The sequence below is a fragment of the Larus michahellis genome, chromosome 4, assembly GCF_964199755.1.
Source record: "Larus michahellis chromosome 4, bLarMic1.1, whole genome shotgun sequence".
NCBI classification, from domain to species: Eukaryota; Metazoa; Chordata; class Aves; order Charadriiformes; family Laridae; genus Larus; species Larus michahellis.
The window spans coordinates 79,324,762-79,350,717 of record NC_133899.1 but is presented as its reverse complement, the minus strand read 5'-3'; the positions used below and the strand labels follow the sequence as shown (position 1 = coordinate 79,350,717).

General features: G+C 36.4%; 1 protein-coding gene across 18 annotated transcripts in view; it reads right to left on the bottom strand.

The window, feature by feature from the left end:
* The window catches only part of SOX6 (SRY-box transcription factor 6), a 382,490-nt gene that overhangs the window by 173,022 nt on the left and 183,512 nt on the right, over positions 1 to 25,956 (bottom strand). For all 18 annotated transcript variants that reach the window (XM_074585859.1, XM_074585865.1, XM_074585856.1 and 15 more), the window contains one exon: positions 4,827 to 4,916. In XM_074585859.1, coding sequence (XP_074441960.1) covers positions 4,827 to 4,916 — 90 coding nt within the window. The remainder of the gene's footprint in view (positions 1 to 4,826; positions 4,917 to 25,956) is intronic.

Here is a 25,956-nt window from a genome sequence, read left to right as displayed (position 1 = left end):
TATAAGACAGACGGCTATATACCCTTAGAATTCATGAGAAAGAAATTTCAGCAATTATACTGAGAAATAATTACTGCAAATATCGACTACGGTGTTGGTCAGGGCTACAGGAAAACATTAGATTTATTTTCCTCAAACTGGTCTTCACATTTGATATAGTGCACCAAGAAATACCCGAAAGCTTATCTGTGAAGACAAATTTTATAAAATGGAAGCAAAAATATCATTTTAAAATGTTTTGTAAATCATGCATATTTTAAGAAAAAAATTATTTCACTGTAAAAAACACAGAAACCATAACTTTCTCAAGGATTCATTCATGCAGAACTCTCTCCAAGACTATTCCAGAAATGGATAGTGTTAAATTACTAGATTCAAACAGTTGTGCCTCACTGTTCTCTTCCAGTCATTAATGCACACACAAAAAAAGCTCCTAGAAAACACCTCTTTCCATCTCTCGTGTGTTCTAAATAGCAGGGACATCTTACAAGGACAATATCACAAGTGGGTGAAGTTGCTTCACTTTACTAAATTCAACATTTCGTAAGAAACAGGCATGCTGCCTCCCACCTATCTACAGATTTTGAGGTCATTAAACGTGTATATGTCACAGGAAATAGGAGTTTTAGGCTCTCTGTAATAAAGCAGCAAATATAAAAGGGGAAGGAATAAGCACAGGAAACATAATGCGAACAGCCTTCTGTATTGGATAAAGCTATGGACATCAATCACTATCCTTCCCAAAATAGAGTATACTGTACAAAGACAGCATGTGACATTCAAGTCACAATGCCTATAAATATAGATAGTCCCAGTTGTAAACACCACCAATGGAAGCCAGAGAACTAACCTGCAACACAGTAGCCGGTGACCTGGGAGTCACTCTTCTATAAGACTGCTAGACCAATTCTGACCCTTTCTCGATAACATCATTGCTTAAGTTACTTAAAGACTGACCTTTCTTATTTGATCTTCAAAGACCCTGCACGCTGAGAAAGACCATTGCGGGCTATTTCAGTAGGACAACTGCCTGATGCATGCAAGACTACGCTATTCCAGAGATTTATATTTGGAACAGAAACAGAAAACTTAAAACAGACTCTGTATAGTGATAAATGATGCTACTCTGCCTAGCTGTGGCTGCTGAAGAAAAACTAGATAACTAAGCAACAGAAATACATGCAGCGAGGGAGGGTGAGGACAGAACTCTGCGCACCCAAGTATCTGGAAATTTAGAGAAGAGTCCTGCACCACTTTGTTTATTTCAAGTACATGATAACAAAAATTAGAATGAAAAGTATTTCCTGATCCTAATTTTTATACAAAAAAAACCCCAACACTGCAAAAGCCGGACATAAGCCTAACAAATTGCTTGTGTACCTTAAATAAACGTATTTGCATGTACACAGTGGCAAATAGCATACAATCAAATGATTTGCATGGGCAGCTGTGGGGTTTTTTCCAGGTGAGCAGGTCATTTAACTCAGCTCAACTGCTTCATAGACCTTTGAAAATTTGACCTATGTGTTTCATTTATAAACATATCAAATGAACAAGCAGACTTATTTAACCACTGGAATTTGGCTACAAAGCATTCTGCCAAATGTTCCTCTGAGTTTCATGCAACCTCCCTGAAGTCAATGGCTTGTTTGGCTGGAATTCAAGGAAGAATCTGGACCATTATCAATAACTGAAATCCTAATAAAGAAACTCAGAAAAAGCAGTTTTACAAATGAATCACACTAGGCAAGAGTAATTGTGAACAGGAACAATCCCACTTAGAGAAAAAATAAATGATTCACTGTTTGTTACTTTTGTATTGGCTTCTATTGTTTGAATTAATAGATATAGTTTATAATTATATCTTGATTAACACTATTGTGTTCTAAATATAGAAGGTAAAGCAAGAAAATACCATTTTTATTTGTTTCTCTCAGCCAATTATCTTTTCTTCTCATCTATGTGCTTCCCAAACATGAATAGAAACAGTTTATGTCAGTGGTACATTTTTTTTTTTCTGCTTTCATCCTTTTTTCTGGCACTGATTCTTAGCGAACTGCCTTCCCACAACCAAGATGCTAGTCTTTCCCTGAAGGGGGGAGGGTTGTAGTTGCACAGACCCAGAGGAGGAGTATGTGCTCAGGTTATCCTTAGCAAGAACAACGCCTTCTCTCTAGAATAAACAACTCCCAGTAACAGTCAGTGCAAAGAGCAGTTCCTCACAGGACCACACCTCACTTTCTTATAATCAAGATTTTTTTCCCCTAATGACCTCATTTATTTATTTTTACTGCATCGCTTCCTGTCTTTAAGTTAGGCTCTCGGTAATATGAGCAGAAAGTCTGCAAAATGCCAAAAATATCAACCAGTTAAATAAATTGATTTAGAATCTGATGGAAATTAAGGAAAAATATATTTGACCTCCCAAAGATGACACATTTTTAAAAGTAGTTCTTTCAGACCTCAGCATGCAGTGCCAGTTACCTAACTGGAAATTCATTCAGCACTATGAAAATGAACTTTGTGATTCGGAAATCTACCACCTAGAACACTGAAAAGATTTTTTTTCAAGTATGCTTCTTTGGCAGATTAAAATTCTCTCTGGTTCCCCTACTTTGCTTTATTTCCTTTTTGTAATCTGGTTTTCATGCTGCCTGGGGCTAGATTGGTGGGGCTTTGGTTTTTTTCTTTCTGAGATGATTTAAGGCACACGAATGCTAATATGAGTTAATACCAGGCTATTAGGTTGATAGTGATTTTATCAGCCAGGAGCTAAGCAGCCTGAAGGAGCCCAAAGGAAAGGAGTCCCACTTCAGACCTGCCACTACCCCGCTATGTAACTCTGCACCTTGTTTTCTTCTTCTGTGAAATGACACTAATGTCTTTGTCAAAAGGTTTGAATACTGTAAAATGCGACATAACAGCAACCATCATTTGTCTTCCTTGTTTGTGTATGCTTTTTTGTATTTTTGCCTGTTCGTGAAAAAATGTTAAATGCAGTTGCAGTAGCAAAGATTCAGTATTGCGTCTTGCTGGAAGTCAACTAGTAGCGGAGAGGAACACTGCAGACATTAATACCACTGAGGGGTAGGTTTCTAGGGATGAGACACAGGAAATAAGTTGTGGAAACTAACTGAATGACACATAAGTCTGATAAGCTTAATCAAGCGATCCTTTTTCTACAGCTAATAGGCTATACCCCCAGAAAAGGAAGCTGAATGAGTTGAAAATTCTTCCAAATCTGAGTGAGAATGCTTTGTAGGTAGATGAGAAAAGGGTTAGGAGCAATAACTCTACCCGTTCACTCTGCAGTGAATTTATATACTAAGAAAATAGGAGGAATAACATAAATCCAGAAAAACGAACTCTTTTTTTTTTTTTGGTTAATAAATGAGAGCTCATGAAAAAGCTTTTTGTGCCATATAAAAGAATAAAGAACATTATTCTGCATTGTTAGAGTTCCCACCTCTTTTAATTTTGATTCACTAATAGCATTCAAGTAGTTTCTATTTAAAGACTAAGTAGCTATATTGTGCAATTAATGGACAAACTAGCATTCAATGTTTTCCACACTATTAAGAGACAATATGGCTTTAAATAGAATGTGATTTCGAGACAGAATTTTGTTGGAATTTATTACAGTCAATTTTAGCATGTTCCTGTAAAACTGCATACTATATTTCTGCCACTGACATTACTATAGGATTTCTTACCTGCCTAATATAAACACACTGTCATAATTCTACAAAAAAAACCCAACACATTTTGGTCCTGAATCAGCTGAAGGAACCAACTATAACTTACTTATTAAAAAGGGCCAATTGTTCATCTATTTGTATGATAAAAAATTTGAACTATCTTAAGTTTCCCTGGTAGAAATGTAAAACTCTAAGCATCAATTTTCATCAAATAGCATCTTTCTTCTTTTGGTTTTGTTTGTGTTTTTTTTACACTAGTAAAGATCTATTAATAGATTCTTTATTTGTCCACATATTCATAGTTGTAATTTAATAGAATTATACCAATTAAGAGAAATAAATTGTAGATACCTTGTGTATTCCTCAAACATGCCTTATGACCCCTTCTCACAGCATAAAGAACCACCTTTTTAATTTGTTGCTTAATCAATAACACTGAATTTCTTCTCACTAAGAAAATCCATGGAAGAATTGATGGGTGGGGAAAAACAAGTTTTCTACATAGTACTTAATTGTCAACAGGATTCCACTTTTACTGGATTACTGGTTCAACAAATTTTGGAAATACTGGAAAGCACTGTCTATATAGGCAATAAAATGCACTGATTTCAGTAGGTCCTGAATTTCATCCAGAGCTGTCTTTCTCCGCATGAACATAACAGCATGAACATAAACAAATATTTTTTTCCCCCCAACTTTGAATCGAAGATTTAGAACAGTATTCACACAATTACCCCCCTTTTATAATCTGAAAGCAGTTTCTACATACAGTTTATGCAACTGGGAAGAAACAGTACCAAGTACCAGTAACTCCATGTTTTCACAATGTTTCTTCCTCTGGCCACAGAGATACATAGCTAATGTCAATGAACTAATTTAACTAACCTAGTGTTTGTGATAACATCCTTGATATTGCCTATAACTGATTGTGACATACTCTAATTTATTTACTTGGCAGGTGCATCCATCATCTCAAAGATAAACATTAAAAAACAGGATGAGTTGACTGGGAAGAGGAAAGCATGCTGTGGTTATGATTGTTATTTCTAATACTTTTTCTGAACTTTAAAAAAATCCTCTATTTTTTAAAATATATGCAAACATGTAAAATTTTATCCAGTGAGATACCTTTGATTTCTCCAAGGAGATCACTTGTGTTTAATTTTTCCATCTTCTCCTTCCAGTCTTTAGAAAGAAGCTTTTCCATGCAGGATGAATCTATTTAGGGGAAAAAAAAAGAAAAAGAGAAAAAAAATAAGGAAGAATTATCAAATATATTCTCACACATTAGGAAAACAGGTGTCACCTCCATTTTAAGATTTTTCTCCCTGTTCTAATTGGGCCATAGTTTCAAAGGGAAATGAACTTGTAGCCAAACCGAGTTCTTCTGTAACTGCATTTTAAATCCAAAGTAATTCCACCAAGGTTAATGGAGTTACTATGGATTTAACAAGGGTCTAATTGAAAGAAAAACTTCGTTCGGGATTTATGCATGCTAACTGCCAATTTACATGCATAGATTGCCAATGTATATACAAATTCTGTCTTTTTCATTTGAGAATGATTGTACACTCGAAATTATACATGAAGATTTAGAAGCTCTTTTTGGTAATTTGGCACACAGTGACATCTGAAACCCATTTTTATACCCATGTCAATGCAAAAGTTATTCATATAATGTCTCCATGGAATTCATGAAAGCACTCTACATATTGGATGTTCACAGTATCAGAAATTTTCTCAGTAGACTATAAACAACATGCAATGATTAGAGGATATGCTTTCATAATGTGAAGTTCAGAATACATTTCAAATCTTTGCCCCAATCTGGGAGGCGTTCTGTACGCAAAACTGCCACTGAAGTCATTACACGTAGGAGAAAGTAAAAGATTGGCCTTAGTAAGTTTCATATGATCAGTCCCCAGTTCCACTGGAAAATTTTATATTGAGCATAACCGACTTCAATAAAATCTAAAGGATTTTTCAGTTCCTAAATTAAACTAATTGGCTCTGAAGTCTAAATTATACATAACCTTCCAGATAACTTGCAAAAGGTGATTTTTAACATGGGAATTCTTATCGTAGATGGTGTGATCCAGAGTTTTATGGCTTTAAGAATCGCGATTCAGATTTATAAACAATTATCAAGAAAACTTTACGCACAATTGAACACTTATTTTCCCTTCCCAGTTTGTAATAATAGAATTTCCATTAAACATTGTGCATTTACTTTCATTGGTAGACAGACTCAAAAACAACGTCTATGCGAAACTCCTTGCAAACCCTTAGGCCCAGTTTAGCAAGTTACCAAATACATTATTTAAATGCAATTTATTCCTAAAATTAATCTTTGTAAAGAGGCTTCATTATAAGACCACGTATCACTCTGGGTGGTGCTGAGCACATTCTCTCTTAGTGCGTACACTGGGATTAACCTTAGCGTGTTAGAAACTGTGACAGCAAGCTGCCGTTTGTGTTAGGAGATCAATTTACACAATGCTTTCTGAATAACTAGTGTTCCGAATTTTGACAACATTTGCACTGATCCCACTCCAGTCACTTAAGAATTAACACCGAGGTGTACAAGAAGGCAGAGTTCAGCCTAACATATCTTCTGCTAAATTACTGGCAGATTAAGGCCAAATCCTTGCTCAGATTCTCATGTCAGCAGTACCATCAGAAGCACCCACACAAGTGAAAACAAAAGCAAAAAGCCCAGATTAAGAATGGCAACACAGATAGCATCAATGCAACCGGTAACAGTTTGTTCCACGTCAGAGGATTCTAAAAATACTCAGAGGGAGGAAAAGCATTCGAAGAGGTCACAAAAGGAGGAGTTAAAGATTTAGGGAGAAGTTTAAGGAAGAAAAAGGTCATAAGGCCAATCGCATTTTAGGGTGCAAGTAGTTGCAGCCTAAAAACTCACATTAGCATCACTCATTTGAAAAAAAAAAAAAACAAAAATAAACAACAACAAAGAAACAAACAAAGAAAAAAAAAGGAAAGGCAAAAGAAAAAATGAAAACCAGTTGAAAGCAAACCAAACTGTAACTACCAAAAGATCAAAGATCAGGTTTTAATTGCAACATAGTTTCACCGTGCAAGCCTCCGTGGAAAGACAACACAGCTCGTAAATGTTTTTGAAGTAATATTTCAGTAGAAAAGCTAATTTATTTACTAATTATATCTTTCTATGAAAGAGACAAAATTAAGGAGCTGTAAGTTGCAATAGGCAGTGTTAAAATACTTGTTATATAATAACAATTTACTTTTAACAATAACAGGCACTTATTACTTTTATGAGTTCTGGCCTGATAATAGAAGAATCAAGAAATAACCATCAATTACCAATAGAACATTATAATTTGTCCTTTTTTGTGATATCATCATTAGTTTAAGAAGATGCTTCTGTGTTTCTCCCCTGCCAAAATTTCAGACCCCCTCATCCCTTAAAAAAAAAGAGCTTTAGAGTTTTACTTTGATGTTTGATGTTCTACTGCTTTCAACTAAGATATTTTCCTCAATTCATACAATGAAGGAAAAGCATTTAAATTCAAAAGAAACAAACAATTAGAATATCCCAGAAGTTGATGAAATACTTTCCTCAAAAGCACTTGCTTTATTTCTTCTCTTACTGTTCTTAAGAACACCAATGTTTGTCTGTAGTGTTCTTATGTAATATAAGGGCAAAAACCATATTTCTAAAGACAGACTGAGAAAGAACTGGAATGGGAAAATGGTCTATCTCTCTGCCTTCTTTTTGACATAATCACATTGCCAGTTACAATTTTTATCTCTATAAATGACTGAAAAATTCCTTAAGAAATGTTTCTTTAAACACCCCTATCTCATTCAAACTCTACATTATAGGTCTGCCCACACAATTTATAGCTACTGTATTTTGTTATTGAGAAGATTACAAAACACACGCAATAAGCCTTTTAATAAGCTTTTTTATAATATTAGAGAAATAACTCTTTTGAAATTCCTGTATATTTTCTATTAGCACGTTTAATCTGTATAATTTTTAGAATTTAAAATAATGATACGTGTTAAAGCTCTCTGGAGGTCCTCCACATTATACATGAAACTATATATAAAGGCTTATACTTGAAAGGCATGTTTTCCTTCAAATTCTGTATTCTCTGTTCACAAACACACATTTTGAAAAGGTTTGTGAATCAGAAAAGGATTTTTTCTTCTTTCTATACTGAAAATTAATTTTTACATAGATATAAAATCTACAAAGATATCTTCTGACATCAGTAAAACATCTTCATCCATATTGATTCATTTTCTGATTTGATTCATTATAGAAACAAAACATCGACTCGGAATCCAGCACTGAACGTTGAAGAAGCCCGAATTCACATCTGCACTGCATCACTCTCCCTGCACTGAGGCTCTGCTTCAGAACTATTCCAAAACCTTGTGCATCCCGACATTTTCAAAATTGAGGGGTATTCTCGTTAAAGACAATTATAAAAGAAGCAAAGAAAGAAATTAGCATTTATACATTTTTAGCTCTTCTCACTGACTTTATAAACCGCAGTTGGGCTTATGCCGCAGAGTAGCGTATTTTGTACTGACACGTGTAAGATCAAACTCGTGGAGTTGCACTGGAGCAATTTATTATATTAACACCACACAGCTTCTCATCCTTTATATTCCTCTCTTGTGAACTAGGAAAAATTTTCTTTCAAGGACAGCAAACAGGTTAAGTATAATTAGACTGAGATGACTAAATGAAATCATTGAGTATTATTTAATATCACGGTTTATTACATACTTTGTTAGCAATTTTAATTGTAGACTAAAGGAGTTTAAAGTACTGTGAGAATCTTGTTAGACATGACAGTTTTGCAAAGGTGAATGAGAAGAGGATGTTAAAGGATAAATAAGCAGAAAAAAAAAAAGCCAAGAAAAAAGCGCCTAGGTGTTAGATGAAAAGGATCTCTCCACAATGACAAAGCATCAATGAAAAGAATTAACATTTGTCCATTGGGTAATCAATCAGTCATGGAATGGAAGGAATCCAGCTCTTTGTTGCACGACCGGTGATGAAGAACGAGTGTGTTAGCTATCACAGCCAAGCTCTCAAGTTCTTCTGACTGAATGAAAGTCATCTTGTTCCTATCAAGGATAGTGTTTGCCTCTTGTCTCTTCCTTATCCTTCTCTTTTTTTCTTTTCTTTTTTTTTTTTAATTTCACTTCTACAGTCTTCAACAAGTTACCAACCCCAGCTACAGCTTACATGAATACTGTATGACCTTACAGTGGCCTGCACCTATCCTCATTGATTTTGGGGGGTTCATTTTTTTTTTTTCCCCTTTTAATTCACTGAAGTAGCCTTTTATTACTTTCTTTGAAATACAGATATTGAAAAAAAAAAAAGCGTTCATGCCATGTGTGTGTTTTTGTTTTTTATGGTAAAGTCATACATAAAAGAAAGCCTAAATGTGAGAGTGCAGTAGCAAAACTTCAAAGCGCTGACTGTCAGACATTATTATTTCAAATCAGCTTTGACTTTTTGAGACTTAATAAAACACTGTAGTACAGACTGGCATATTTATAACACCTATACCAGTGATCAACTGAACTGTCTTATTCTTGCCACTGTGCTGTGCCTTGTTATTTCTTTTATAATAAGCTTCCCTCAAAACATGTTGTAACAATACTGCAAACTGATAATTATTAATGATATGAGTTCTAAAACATGACTTGTTTTGCATACAATTCTTTTTGAATACATACATTAGTTTGTGACAGAAGACAAAAGCACATTGATTTATTAATAATGATTGCAAATGCATAGCAAGTTCATAAACAATACAGAAATATAATTCGATCAAGCTATAGGTGACATATTTCTACATGCATCTGAACTGTTCATCAGCATCTCAAGGAAAGAGGCGCTGGGAAAGACAAGGTAGAGGAATTAGAAAAGAAATCAGGCATACTCCAAGAGAACCCGTTCTAAAACATGATCAGATCCTCAGTGGGAGGAAGATAAACTTCTTTTTTGCATTTTAGAAGAACAATACTACAGAATTAGCGGCACCTTTGTCTCTTTCAGAACTATAGTCTACAGTTATACTCCATAACAATTTAGTAGATATTACTAAACAAAAAAAGACCATGTTTTTGCAAGCTTTGGGACTACATAACAACATGCAAGTTCCTCCATCTCTAATGTTCTATATTCTCTACGCTACTCTCATTACACTTATTTGCCTTCAACTCCACAGCAAAAAAGGTGTCCTTTGGATCAGCCTTTGTCAAATGAGTTCAAATGCCTCATTCAAGTTTGTATCATGAGAAAAACAGCAGAGGGGGAATTACCCTGTCAGCACCTGTGAAATATTTGTTAGAGAAAAAAAGTGTTGTGTGTGTTTTTTTGTGTTTGAAAGAATGTTAAATGAGATTATGAACTCCTTGGGACAGACATTTGTGTGCTTACGAGGCCTACCGCACTGGATTCCTACTACAGGAGAAGAGCTGCTTTTTTCCCCCCAAAAAAACAAATAAGCTGCCAATAAACATTACAGTGGCTACCATTTGGTTGCCCTGCTCCCTATTGTACCAGCCCATGCCTCAAATGAAAACGTGCTTTTTTCAAGTGGGTAAAGCTAAGAACCTGACATCCAAAATAATAACAACACCGCAACCCATCATGCATTTGAAAGAGGAAGGTTTGATTCAGTGTTCTTTATAGAATACTAAATCCTGTTCAGAGTAGAAAAATCTAAATCAGATCAGTACTCTACAATATTCCTGAATAAAAGTCAAGCATAATTCAGATCTACCCTAGTCAGTGTTTGTTACCCATCAGATGCCCATCAGATTTCCTTGAGGTAAAGAACCACCTAGCACAGATCTATATCATAAAAATATTTCCTGATTTTAATGCTTTAGATTATGTATTTTAAAATTATATACAAACTCTAAAATTTCAGTACCAAAGGGAAAGGCAAAAGGTTAATTTAATTCCCTTTGAAAGCACACAATTTTATAATCTAACAATTCAAAATTAAATTAAGTACTTTACATTTACATTCATGATTTGAGAAATAAAAATATAATTTAACCATGACTATCAGAAACTTAACTGCTTGATCGTACTATCTATTCTCTTTCAATCCAAGGATGTAAAGTTTGTGTAATGTTACTAAAATGGATTCTTTGTTGCCATAGTTACTTTTTTTCTTCTTTCAAACACAAATTATCCTTTCCTGTTTCAATAAACTTTAAATAAAAGAAAAAGAGACAGCAACAATACAAAACTAATCAAAAATCAGCCTGAAGGCTTAACATCCGTAGTTGCAATGTACTGCCACTGTCTCGTGCTCATAAGCAGCTTGGCTTAAATCTTGCTGTCAGTGGAGAGGCAGGTCAGGGGAATCTCATCTCATCCTTCTCAATTTCCATAATGTTCTTGTACAGTAATTAATTGTTGTGGTCTAACAGAAAATTAAAATATAAGGCATTTCAGACATGTTAGCCAGCGAACTGATTTCTTTGTCCAACTTTTCAAGATTTTCTTGATTTAATAAGCTTTCAAAAGCCAGGTTTTTGAAAATCAAAAATACAATCACAACACAAAAATGAGCAACATGACATTTAGAACAGGAAAACCTGCTAATTCCTTTTTTTGCTACCTTTACTGCAAATTACCCCCCCCCCCCCCAAAAAAATAATCACTTCTAAATTCTATATCTTGCTCCTGCCATTAAGAAGCCAAGTAATCCCAGCCAGTCGCTTACTCTCTCCTCTCATCTTGACTCGTTTCTATCCACCTCCTTGTCTGGCTTGGCTATTGATGCTGTGATGTTTCTGGCACAGCCCGTGTATCTCACAGGGGTTTTGTTGATCACCTAGCACATTTCTGATCATGAATTAAAACTTGGTTCTGATTCTCAGTGCAACCTGTCAGCAGTACTGTAAAACCAGAAAAGGAAAACAGAAAAACAAAAAGAGGGCAAAGAAGCCTTCCTAAATGCAATTATACACAAAAATGCAAAAAGCAGTCAGCTCACAGTGGATGTTTTCTTGCAAGAGCAATAATGGAAATGTGACTGAGATCTGACTACCTAACATTACAGTTTTGTTTAGGACAGGGAACCAAGTAAATCTGCCAACTGCTGTACATTTTTTCACAGTGACAAGATTTCCACAATATGATAAAATTAGAACTGTAAGAGCTTGGAGAGCTCTCTTAACTTTTAATTAAAACTCTCTAAGCTCACTAAAAATAATTAGGCATTAAAATGTTCTGGTTTTCCTCTGAATTCATTTGCACTACTTGAATGGTCTAGATCTTGCATGAAACAACAGACATTCTAAACAGAAACACTGGAATTTAACTGGGGGTGATTTCCAGACCTGCTTTCTATGATGTGGCTACTGGGAAAAACTGTATAGAGTCTGAAGCTTGTACCAATTCCGCCTAAAATGGCTTGTTTCAACAGGAATTCTCTAGTGCAAAGAGCATTTGCGCTGAGCAGAATGCATTCTGCTCAGTGCAAAACTCTAGATAAAAAGGAGTTTGAATTTCATGGAAAGAATAACCCAAGACACAGTTCTGACCTTTATTTTTATTTATTTATTAAAAAGCAGAACCTTTAACCTTGCAAATGTTTTTGTTCTCTTAAAATAACTCATACAATGCTATATGCCACACTATTTTTAGAAGAGCAACAAGAGAAAGCATGCTTTTCCCATACAGCAGGGCACGGATATAAACATCAACACAGATGCTCTGTGAGAGAGAGCTGGACTTCTCAAGCACTTGATCATTAAGGAATGCACCAACTGTTTTAGATAATCTCGTGCCAGCTCCCATTCTGCTCCACACTCCCCTTTGGGAGTGGCAAATCTTGTCCTGCTCCTAATTTTTCATTTTACTCACTCCTCCATTCTTTTTCTTTTTTTTTTTTTTTCCCCAGAACAGAGGGAAAAAGGCATTGTGTGCCAAGCAATGCAAGACTAGAATCACTTCCCCAAACAGAGCAAAACTTTCAGACAATTAACCCTCCCCTCTTCTTTCAGATAAATTACTAAGTATAAAATGCAATCTGTTTCCTTTGTTTACTCAATATGAACAATTTGTAAATGACTCAAGGATAAAATTCAGAAAATGTTGTGCTAAATTAGAACCATTATAAACATGCTAATGACTGCTTAACTAAAACATGCAGGATCAGTGTGAAGAAATATATTTAGTTCCTGTGAAATACAGTTGTATTGCCTCAGAACTATTTGGTCACTTAATTGTATATGATTACTTCAAGAAAATGTTAATTTCATGAACACTGCACTAGACGATACACTATGTATGTCAAAAGGAGCTTTCTCAAATGTCAGTGTAATCGCTTGGATGCAATGTTTTGGCATATTAGCAGAAGAGAAATATCTTTTAAGTCTGTCAAAATAACATGTACATTTCATTTCTCCACTTAAAGTTTCCCTTCCATTATAAGCTATATTTTACTGTTAGATTGGCTGTATTCATTGAAGTACACATCATTGCCTTATTTGCATTACAATGATAGTATACTGCATATTATATGTAATCACCTATTCCCTAAGTATGTGCACCTCTATTTACTTCCCAAGGGAACATATAATATTGTCAAGAGAGAGTCTCAGGCTTTACACAACAGCAATCAGGGGTAGTCAGGAAAAGGGGAGCACAATTTGCTTGCAATCCCTGGCCAAAAGATTACATAAACTGATAAAAAAATAAGGGAGAATGACAGACTTGATTTCCTGTCTCTTACTATGTATGTATTAGCAAAGCAGCAAAATCAATAGGATTTGCAATATATGTTATTTTGCAAAAGGCAGGAGTTGTGCTAGTGGAAGCAGATCTCAAAATCTTCATTGTTTTTCTCTGCCTCTGTATCTGCACAACTTCCTGTATTGACCAAGTCTAGAAGACCAAACTTTTTTCCTCAGAGTGGAAAAGAAGAACAGACTGAGCCACTATCGTAGCTAGAATATCAGCATAGCTCCATCAAAGCCTACTTAGTCTTAAATAGATTTTAATTTGGCCTGATCATTCTTTCTCTTAATCTCATACCTCTGTTCCTTGTTATCGTCCTTTTGTAACTCTAAATAATTCACTTTCATCTTTGGTATCCACTCTTCTCAAACACCTCCAAGTTGAAGTGACATTCTTCTTGTTATTATTCAAACAAACTGTTGAGAATTTAATCTTTAACTTTCTCTTTGCTAAACTGCTCTGGAACAAATTATGTATCATATGGCCTCTGGACATGCAGCGTCTTTCTTTTACAAATGAATTTCCCTAGAAGCTCAAGAAGTTGTAGATTGCATGTCAGCCTGTGTTCAGCTACATACGAAACCCAGCCACTGGCCTCATCTTACTGAAGGCATGGGGGCAGATTTTCTTTTCTCTTAACGTTGCACAATTCTCCCAGATTCTTATACCAAACTGAAGCAAGCGGAGGATCCCATCTCAACTCAAGAAATTATCAGGTAGCACAAATAGGTATTTATGTTATTGCGTCTTACCCTATCAAGTGCAATGCCAATTAAGCATTGTATCTTTTCACAAAGTAGAAATTCCATAAAATTATAAGAAAATATCGGTCAAAGTTTTGAGGAGTAAAAACATCTTAAGCAAAAGGGAATACAAAGATACAACTTTGTGTAACCCCCTTCACACTAGGTTAGTTACGGGGAGTAGGAGGAGTGGGAGTGAGGGGACTTCCTGAAAAGCAAGAAAAAAATCAGTTTCTATTAAACTGATTAATGTTCCTCGGAAAATTTGTGACACCAGATGATTTATGAACAAAACATGGATGATTCAAAAGACCTCTATTTTGTTCCCCCAAATCATGTTCTACTCATTACCCTAATAATGCAGTAATAAACATCTGTTTAATGATTTGAAGGCTTCTTAATATTGTGTATAAAAATCTTAACTCAGCTCTTACATAAAATATTCCGAAATTAAAACAATTGTATAACAAAAAGAATTTTTCATGAGAAATCCTTAAGCGTTTTTGTGTGTAAAAGTATAATACAAAGAAAGCAAAATAATATGCTCTTGATTTGAAATGACTTCAAACAAGGATGCAAAGGAATGAAAACAATAGCTAGAATCTCCTCTCTGTTTACCATTTCTGAAGGTCTCTATGGCACATGATGCCGTCTTTTCCAGGACACTAAAATACACTGACAAAATCAGTTGTATAGCTCCCTTTAGACTAATAAAATTTTTACTTAAACAAACTATCATATTATATATACATAGAAATATAGAATGAGCGAGACTTTCCTGAGCTAATTCCAACAAACAGAGCTTTAAAAAGTTTACAAATCTCACAAGCACCAATCTACTTGCCATGGATATATATTTCAGGAATAATAGCTGGTTTGTTACAAATCTGTGAAAAGATTTAAAAAAAGAATACAGTAATATCTTCAAGAGCAGTATCTTAACATTTTCATTTCCCTAGATACATAAAGCTGAAAATTAGCCATCAATTTTTTTCCCCCTGTAAAATAACATCATTACTTTTGTAAAGTCAAGTAGTGGAAAGATATGGAAATGCTGGAATTAAAGTTGTCCAGAAAATCCTAATTCAGCCTTTGTCTGAATAAACATTATGATACATTCTTTAAATTTAAAAAAAAACAAAACAAAACAAACAAAAAAAAATCCCCGTATGATTAAAATGTACACAATTTTTGTACAGCATTGTTGCTACATTCAGCACATGGGACAACCCCAGACAAAAGCATAAACTGGAGCTGCTGTTGTTCATGTGATCATCGGCCACGTTTCATTGCAAAAGTTCAAAGAAATTAAATGAATGAGGGAGGGAACAGCAAAAGGAGAAATGATGGGTCGCAGTGTCATTTTCTGGGAGCTCAATTTTTAAAACTTGGGGTTTTATTTGCGGAATTGCTGAACATTCATAGCTGCAGCTGTGTCAATGTAAAGTCAATTTTAAGACCGAGGCTATAATATATATAGCTATATATAAACGGCTGCACAAAGTAAGGTCCTCTGGAAAAGAATCAGGACCTAAACACCTCAAGCTGAACAACCAATAAATCAATGATGTTTTTTAAGTCACACTCTTAGTCCCACACCTGCGTAGTCAGTATACTGACTACCCTTTTTTTGTCTTTACAAAGACTTTGAGAGTATAACTTTTTTATAGAGCATTTACAGCATATGCTGAAAAACCCCAGCCAATTGTGTGATATCTGTGTCTTCAGAGCACAGCTTAAATAATAAGTAATTAATAGACACTAACGCTTCAGACTGACCAGTAAGGATAAAACAAGCTACTGGATAGTTTCACATTCATGGAGGATCATCCAGTTAGTGAACTGGAAGAATCAGAATTCTTTTTGAGGAAAAGTATTGTTTAATCATGTAAGAAAAATTATACTCATCTATATGGGAGCAAAAATTGTTTTAATTTTAAAATGTTTTAAGTTCTGTTGGGTAACTGAAGAATTCTTTCACCAGTTATGCAGACATTCTGAAAAATTAAAACAGTTTTAAACCTGTGCTTATACGCAGCTCAGACTTTTATAATAGAATCATAGACTGTGTTGGGTTGGAAGGGACCTTTAAAGGTCATCTAGTCCAGCCCCCCTGCAGTGAGCAGGGACATCTTTAACTAGATCAGGTTGCTTAGAGCCTCATCAAGCCTGGCCTTAAATGTCTCCAGGGATGGGGCCTCCACCACCTCTCTGGGCAACCTCTTCCAGTGTCTCACCACCCTCATCATAAATCAGATTTAGTAGCCAGATTTGGAAACAATGGCGATTTGAAGGGTATTGATCATGCCAAACTAAAGACAGGGGGAACAGGAAATGGACTTTGGTTTCTCTGCACTGGACTTCACCAACCAAAAGCACTAACGATAACAAAAGAGTGCATGTTGCACCCTGTCCTAGTGCGGCAAAACAGACAGTCCCCTTTTTGCTCTCCTCACAGAGCAAGTCTCAACATCCCCCATGTACAGGCTGACAGACCTGTAGAGGTTCCCCTGGTTGCTTGGAGTAAGTGAAGTCACAGTGTGATGTGCTACTTCACCCATTAACTCATCGCATGTCCCTTGGCAGAAAATAATTTTTGTCTCCAGAGCCGGTGCACAAATCGTTCACCGTATAAATCTGCCCCAAATATGTATCATAGGAATACAATAAATATCAGAGCCAAGAAAATGGGGGTCATTTGGAAACATCGGAGAGGAGATTTCATAATGCTTGGGGAGTTCTCATCCCAAAATCTGCCACCCAAAGAGGTAAATACGTATTCAGTACAATTTAATCTTCATTGCTACAGAGAAGGGAAACCACAGTAAGCTCACGCTACCTGTTTCAAGTTATTCTTTATGTCTTATTCTGCTAATAAACATCCTTTCTTTTCCAGAATCCTCCTCACTAAAAGCAAGGAACAGCCAATGGAGCTCTAGAGAATTATGCCACATCCTTCACTAAAAGTTATTTTGCAGGTAACAAAGATAATTTACACAATTTCTGTCTTAAACATTTAGTCTTCTTGCTTTTGTTGATTAAATCCAAACTCTATAGTTATAACAGTTTAAATTAACGAGCTGAATTTTAGCTGCGTAACTCTCCAGAAAATTTAAGCATGCACGAAATTCTATACAGCCCTTTGAAATTGTAGATTAATGCTGTTTTATGATATACTCCTTACACAAATGCAAAAGAATCTAACAAAGACTCAGTTAGAAAGATTTTTCTCATATTTAGGGCCCATAGAAAATTTTATGCTATCAGAACAACCCCTACACAAAAGATTACTCAATTATAAATTCTGATTTATGATCTTATCCATTCCAAAGAACAGGACAGGTAGGAAATATCTTTGTTCAAATGCTAAATGACATAGTATATTGGAAAATTATGATATTGCCTTACTCTTTGAAATATATTACCAACTTCAGTGCATGAGTAACTTTTACTTGCACTCTAGGAATAAAAAAATTCACAACAGGATCCATATAGTTCTTAATTGTAGGCTATACTTCCTGTCTTTTAGAGTGTCTTTAGCAAGGCCACTGCTAAGGCTAGATCCTTTATATACAAGGTCGTATGTATGGCCTTCATACAGAAAAAGGTAGTGTGGTCACAATGATTTGAACGTGCAATGCAAAGGCTTGCTGCCATCAAGCCAAAGGCAGAAGTTTGCGCTGCTGCCAGGTTCTCCATGTGCTCACGGTTTGGTCCATCTAATTTGTGTTTACATACATTAAAGTTGAGATTAATCTCTTACCTTTTGGGTGTGTTTTCACTGTCCTTACTCCACACCAGAATTATCTTACTGGGGTTTTTATCTTGATGTTACCCACAAAACTCACTGTATTTAGACAACCATACAATCTTATTTGTCAACCAATCACTTCTCTCATCTCAGGGTCGCAAACCTGCCTAAACCCTAACCCTGCATTTGCACTCACACTATTAATATAATCATGAGCCCTAGGAAGACAGTCTCAAACATCGCAAGTTACACGTCTCTGGTTCCTTAAGCTTTTTTTAAACACTTATTTATGGGCAAGGTATAATTTACACCACCTTATCTATGGCTGGGCAGGTGGTACACTGCGACTGCTGCTCCTTATATCAAATACGCTAACATCATTGTCAGTGGTGCCCACTTTTCCCCACCAGTCATATTTTCACCTGTTCTCTCTCATCATAAGATTTGACTGAGAGCTCTCTGGGACAAGGACTGTTGTTTGCTTTTACTACTGCTATATGTACAGTACCTAATGTACTTCCTGACAGAGTTCCCTGGAAAATATTAAAAGGAATCATCTTAACTACTTTTAGCAAACTCAGAGACCCTTCAGAACTCACTGGCCTAAGCTCCGTGGAAAAAATTACTTTATTTTTGTTCCTTTTTCCTTTCAAAGCTATACATATCATATAACTTACCATCTCAACTGGAGCAACTGCTAGTGCTCAGCCTAAGCCAGTGGTCCATGAACACCGCACCTTTGCCTGCACAAAGGGAGGAAGGCAGTATGCAGAGACATAGCTTTTCCCAAGGCAAAGTGGTCACCACAGGTCCCAGAGCTGCTGGTATATTCCATGAACGCTGAAGTCACATGGAATTTTTTTTTTTAATCCTACGACAAGATTGCTCGAGTTTCTCAAGTTCAGAAGTTTCCAATTTTAGGCAAGTAGGAAGAATTGTGACAAAACCTTGCATTTAGGAACAACAATTCCTTTCAGTGAACTACCCAACATCCAGATATTTTCAGGAATTGTCCAAAAGCTTTTTAGCTGACAGGAAATAAACTATTTCTTCAGCAAAATGTAACTCCCTAATGAGTTTATTATCTTATAAACAGTGGTGCAAATGTGAACTTTCATACAAAGACAGTAACATCTCCATTCTTTGGAAAACTATTAACTGGACCTACTCAACAGCTAAGACTACAGACAATTCGTCCCAGAACATAGGTTAAAGAGTTCAAATCACCACAGTCCATTACTTTTCACAATTATTTATAAAATAAGTAAAAAATCTGCCCATCCATTTTGATTGCAGGTTTGTTTGCTCTTTCTGCACTGGTGAAATAATTTCTAAAGATGGATAATGACAGAGGTACAGGCCCTAAAAGTAGAATCCAATACTGTATTAAATAGCTGATCAGAGAATAAGAACAAATATTGCCAACAAATGTACAGGAAAAACCACGATAAATGTTTACTGCCAAGTCATGCAGGACTGACGACGTTGGATCAGGCTGCGTAACAATTCCTCTCTAACAACGGTAACTTTTGCAAAGGCTAGATTAAAATTTGCATACTATGAGCATGCGTCCACCTATACTCAAGGATGCACTTTTAAGCAAAAACACTTTTTTCCTGTGAAGAAGCTTCTATCCCTTTATACCAGAGACAACAAGGACCAGTCTTCCACAGAAAGAGTCAGTAAAGTTTTGCCAAACAGAAAACAACAAAGAACCCAACTTGTAAACCACTGATTTTGCATACAAAAAGATACGTTGTCTATATGGTCAAATACACATGTTATTATCTTCGTTCAAATCAAACAAATTTAGGGGTTTTTTTTTAACACTACTTTTACAGCCTCCCGTTCATTGCTTAGATGGTTCATCCTAATCTTAAACCCAATTTCTCTTGTTTTGCAGGTGTTCTGGTTTCAATTCACAGTATCAGAGCTCTAACAGGCAGTTATCCATAACAGCTCCCCAAAATTAGACAATTCATATCAGCTATTAGATGCAGTCCACACGTTGGAAAACAATACCGAGGCAGCCAACATCAACCGTATTCTGTAACAATGTGATAAGACCAAGGTGCCAGGTGCCTTCCTCTACTGGACCTTCTCTACATCTTGTTGCTCAGAGGCTGTGACTCCAACAGTACCATACTGTAAAAATCTGGATTAAATCTAGCAAAGAGAGAGATCATTTATAAGTCATCTGTGGGTACATTCTGTCTTTGGTGTGTGGCTGAAACTCCCATTAACACTAACATGAGCTACGCAGGACTACTGATGGGTGAATTATACCCCTGACAGAAAAGTGGTTTTTTGCTCAATGGATTTTCTTTGATGAACTTGTTGGCTACTGCACAGTCATGTGTATATATTTAAGTATTTCTCTGTGTGTATGCATATGTATATCTCTACAGTGATGATGTCAGTTTGACTAAAAATGCAGATAAAGCATTTCTTAAGCCAAAATGGGCCAAAGGTAATTTTCCCCACATAAACTTCGGTTTGGCCCCTACTTATCAAAACCAGAAAAAGTTTGACAGAAAAGGGAAACCAAATTGGTTATCCCAACAAAAAATAGAAGTTAGGGCCTTTCTTAAGACTTACTTTATAGGAACCGTATGCACAACTTTCACTTTCTAGAAAGTGGTTTTCTCTTGAACACACATCAGAACCATTCATCATCATATAATTGCAAGTTGTCAGTCAGAGCCGCACCCTTCATGCAGTGGCAGGCCGCCAGCACATCTGTCAGAAGCACTCACAAGCTTCCGTGTGTTATTGTAATCCCCTACAAAAGGGACGAGCCCATTCATCCAGTCCACATTTTCCAAATCGAATGACGACTCTAAACCCTGAGCCTGGAAAAATAATAGCACTTACCCTAAAAATGCCACACTTGTCAGGTGACCACAGGCTAAATGCCAGAGAGCAAATATGAAACAATTCTTATCCTCACATGTAAAGTGTAGGTTTTAGAGAACTGGGTTCCTCATGCATGAAAAAGGAAAGCTGGGTTCTGTGCACACAACTAAGTGGTCTCCAATGGTGCAACAGGCTGCAGGGTTAAATCGTTGTATCCTTTCTGCAAACACTCACTTCTTGCACTCTAGACTCAATTAAGAAAAATTTCTCCTTCTTCCTTAACGTTTCTGTTCTATTTTTTGACTGCTTCTGTTTCCTTTCTCCTTTACTTAGAATCATCTAGTCTTTACGTTAACATATATTCAAGCGCTCAAGGCCAGGCTGGCCAGGCTGGACGAGGCTTTGAGCAGCCTGGACTAGTGGGAGGTGTCCCTGCCCATGGCAGGGGGGTTGGAACTAGATGATCTTTAAGGTCCCTTCCAACCCAAACCATTCTTTTCTCTTTTCTCCTGTACCTCTTGAAAGACGCATTCTGCTCAGACAGGCTCCACCGGTAGCTCCCCGAGGCCAGCCTGGCTTTAGTGTACCTGAGGGGTTGGGCCAGTGAGTCCAAAGCAGGCAAGGTTCTCTTCTCAGAAATGATGTTAAGGACTTCCACAGAGAATTAAACAGCTTTCAAGGAGTTACATACTGCTTTGCACAGGGCTTCAGAAGCTTATTTGCCGAGTATATGCATATAAGAGCCACGTATACTTTGGAGAATGAAGTAGAGTAGTAAGGTTTACCTCCTTACTTCCACTAACTCTTTTGCATTCTCTCTCTGGAAAAGTATCACAGTTCAGTCTTCAGAAACATTGAGTGAAACACATGCCATTGTCCTTCGAGGCAGCAATGCAGCCAACAAGAACCCAAAAAGACCTTCAGAGCAGCTTTGCTTCAGCAGGTGAGGCTGTGAATGGAGCCTAATGCTTCCCTCTACCCAGCCAGATCTTTATACATGCTTAGATACAGAGGTGGAAGCCACGACTTCTCTCTGACCCCCCCTTCCAATAATTGCCCCCAGGAACTTTAAAGGAGCAGGAGCAGACAGCATTAACGCGCAACAATAACGATTGGGCTGGTAAAAGCTTTGTGCACTCCACATGGCTATTGGGCATTTTTATCAGCCCTTGATACAGGCAGAATGCATATTATATATACAAACTAACATTTCTGAAACAATTTGAAAGATATATGATGGCTGACCTGCTACTAAATTTATTTCCAGGAGCAAATAGAGAAAGCATTACTCCTGAGTGATACAGCCAGGAGTAAATTATACCATCTCACTGCACAAAAGAACATAAATATCGTAACAAATCAACTCAGCTGTGCTGCACACCTATATTCACACAGCGCTGTTGCTCAAGCTAGTATTAAGAAAAATCTAACAATTCTCAGACTACCTTGAAAAAAAGTCTCCGAGCACTGAAAAACTACCATGCAAGCATAAAGAAGCTGCAGGAAATGCTCTGCTTGCTACTGGACAGTCACACAGACTCGTCTAGCTGGTCCACCCTACTAGGATGAAGCTGGAATACAGGAATACCAGAGTTTATCATCACACTCCTGCAAAACATGCTGCTTTTCAAAGCATCGGGGCAGAGGGAATATCGATCCCTCAATCCTTCTGTGACTCAGTTTCTCAGATAGAATTAAGATCTTTTTATCTCACACAACTACTGAAGAATTTAATTCTTTTGCAAAACAGCTTTAAGCACCATAGTCTCTTTTTTCCAATTACACTATCTCAACTTTTACATATTTTTGAAGTTTACTTGACAACGTTCATTTTTTCAGGACCACGCCATATTCCGAAACTCTTAAATTCTGTCATAAATAAAAACCAAATTTCACTAAATCTGAATGAAATACTTTTGGACTTGAGACATCATGAGGTAATAATACCTGCTGTAAACTGAGTAAATCAAGATAAATTATTTCCCTTTATATATACATACATGTGATACTAAATACTCACAAATATAAGTACAACATATGGTCAACAAGAAATAAATAAAACTGAAAACACTTTACAACTGCATGGCAAGTATCCAAACTAAATTTCAGGTAGCAGATGGCATGAATAGGATACATGTGAGAAACAGGCAATTTCAATTATCTCTGAATAGTTCATAAACAGGAAAATTTGGCAAACCACAATTTTTAAAAAATGGACTTGAAAAATAACATCATGTAATAGAGATAACCGAATTGAAAACGCAACAATGCAAAGTTATTAAGCTCATCCTGACCATAATTTCATAATGAGTATTAAATGATTACATGTGACAGAAAAGAGCTGCCCCAAATACTCATGCCTGGAAAATGTAATAATTAATTACTCCAAATAGGGCTCAGAATTTAATTTTAGTTATTATAATCACCCAAAAGTGGCAAAGAGATCTTGCCCACAGAGTCCCTTCTTAGCTTTTGTGCAATCTACAGATGAAAAAAACTGCCACCAAGTAAATCTAGACCTGGTCATTTCTCCAAATAGTTATTGAGACAAACATCAATGGGGTTTATTCAGCAGAGGTCAGATTTGCCCACAGATGTCATGCAAAAAATCATGTTGTTTTGAGTCATACAGTGAAACAAGGAGCAAAAAGAAACTGTATCTTAAATCTTTTCTGATTCACACCAAATGAGAATCTGGCCTTCACAAAAGAGTTTGCTCTCCTTTTAATCTACCCTTCAGAAAAATCAAATGTGTCAGGTGGGTCTCTGAAATTTCAAAATTTGGTAAGTAGGACCCAGAAGCTAATTTCCTAAACATTTCATTGAGATGCTTACAGATGCTGCGCAGAGTCAGCCGGGCAAATCACCTAGGAATCAATTCATCAGACATTGTGCTATTGCTTTTATACTCTCCTCCCTAATTTTCCTTTCCACGTAAGAAATGTGTCAGACATAAAGATCTATTAGCAAAAATCCCTGAAGTTATTCAGATATCCAAATATGATTTAAGTGCCTAATTGCCATTTAGGTAATTGGGAGTTAGATAGCTAAACAATAGTTTGGGTGTCTTTATTCCGCTGAGATGTAGGCTTTTCTGTTAATGAAACTCTCGGCATTATCTCTATGAAAAAATGGTAAAAAAGCTCTCAACTGTTCCATTCTTAAGGTAGATTGAAGACAAAACCAAATAAAAGAAAAAACCCCAACCACCTGCCTGACTAAATATAAGCAGAATAAAGTGTAACTTTCACTGAAATACATATAGATTCTGATTTATCAGATTTGCTGTTAGCAGACAAGATAGCACCTCCAAATAGCAGAAAAGAAAGGAAGAGTTTATTGACCACTGTGATTCCAGAAACATTTTTTAAGAATTGGAGAAGCTTTTATCCAGCTCAAATGATAAGTATTTCTCTTTATTCATGCTAATAAAGAGAATTTGATCCCTGTTAAAATGGAAGGTTGTTCAGAAGGCTTTATCAACGGCACCTTCAGCCTGGCATAATAGAGGCACAGCAAAATCAACAGCTGTTTCTGGGCACCTCAATAACTGAGGTCTGGGTCTTTGAAAGAACGACTAGTCTGCTATTTCATAACTGTCATTTGAAAGAGGAAAAGTGTCGTTTGACGACAGCTGGGTTTAACTGCCCAGATGAATTGGAATAATACATAGAACCCATGTATTATATGTACATTGAATGCTTATGAAACTTACTTATGCATCTGTGTGCTTATAGCTAGATACCGATACATACACACTTGCAGTATTAAAAAATGGCCAGAAGTTTTAGGCACACTGCTTGAATCAAATTACATCTCATTTTCAAAGTTGGTGGGCCCAATAGTTTTGGAAGTTGAATTCATAAGTGCTGAATATATCTGAAAAATCAGTCCCAGTATGTTTCAAGTTAGGCATCCGAAGTCAGTAACCACAACTGATCATTTGGGTCACTGGAAAGTATGTTCACAGTATACACAACTACAGAGTCAAGACACTACAAGCTAAATATCACTTCCATCAGGAAAAAAAGGCTGTTATACAATACCTTTCAGACAAAGCAACGCAGGAGCCACCAGCTGCAAATAAGTTTTTAGAATTCAGAGCCTCCCTGGGAGCAGTCAGCTTCCTCTTTTGGGGACCTTAACCCTTTCTCGTCATACCTCAAACAGTCCTTTCGCAGGTCCTCCTGCCACAAATCACAAAGCCTATGCTGTACCTCCTATCTTGGAAGTTCGGGAGACAACAACAGCTACTAAGGAGTTGTCCAAAATGTCAGTGGCCACTCCACGCATTAGAAGCCCCAGTCAAGCAGGGATCTCTTGAGCCCATGAGTCCTGTCCTCAGTAAGCGAAGATAATCAGCAGCAAAGTCTGCAAAGTTCACCAAGCTCCGGGGGCTACTCACTTCAAAATGAAAATGGTTCTGATTTCAGAGTCATTGTAAGAGTGGGGGTTCAGCAGACTTGGGTTTAACGTCTTTTTTTCTTCCCTACTTGCCCGCCAACTGACAGTCCTGCAAAAGAACAGCTACTACCACTCTCATCCTTTCCATGCCTCGGAGCACAGGAGATTGCCTGGCTTTGTAAAAAAAAAAAAAAAGAAAAAAAACAAAAAACACCCTGTATTACAAATATTCCTTACTCTCTGTAATACGAAAAAAAAAAAACAAAAAAAACAAAAACAAAAAACCCAACCAAAAACCAGACAGACAAAACTTTTTAAAATTTAAAAGTGCAGCAGAAAATTTAAACTTAATTCTTAATACAAATTAAATGAATCCTAGTGGCCCAACTACCAGTTTCAAACCAGTAAATCAGTATGGTCAATGTCAGCAACCGATAAAGCAAAAACATATGCTCTGCTTCACTAATGGCATAAAGAACATTCTCTGATTGTCTTTTGGTTGAAGCCAAATGTTTGTTGGTTGAAAAAAGATTTATTTTAGAAACATTAATTTTCAATAGCATGCAAACTGATTTATTTTCTACTAAAATCTATGAGATTACTTTTAGTTTAAAAAGACTTCCATAATGGTTTCTGCACAAGACCTATCAAATGATATTTCTTGGCCCACAACAGCCATCTATCCTTTCTCCTGGCTAAGAAACCTTCCCACAGTATATT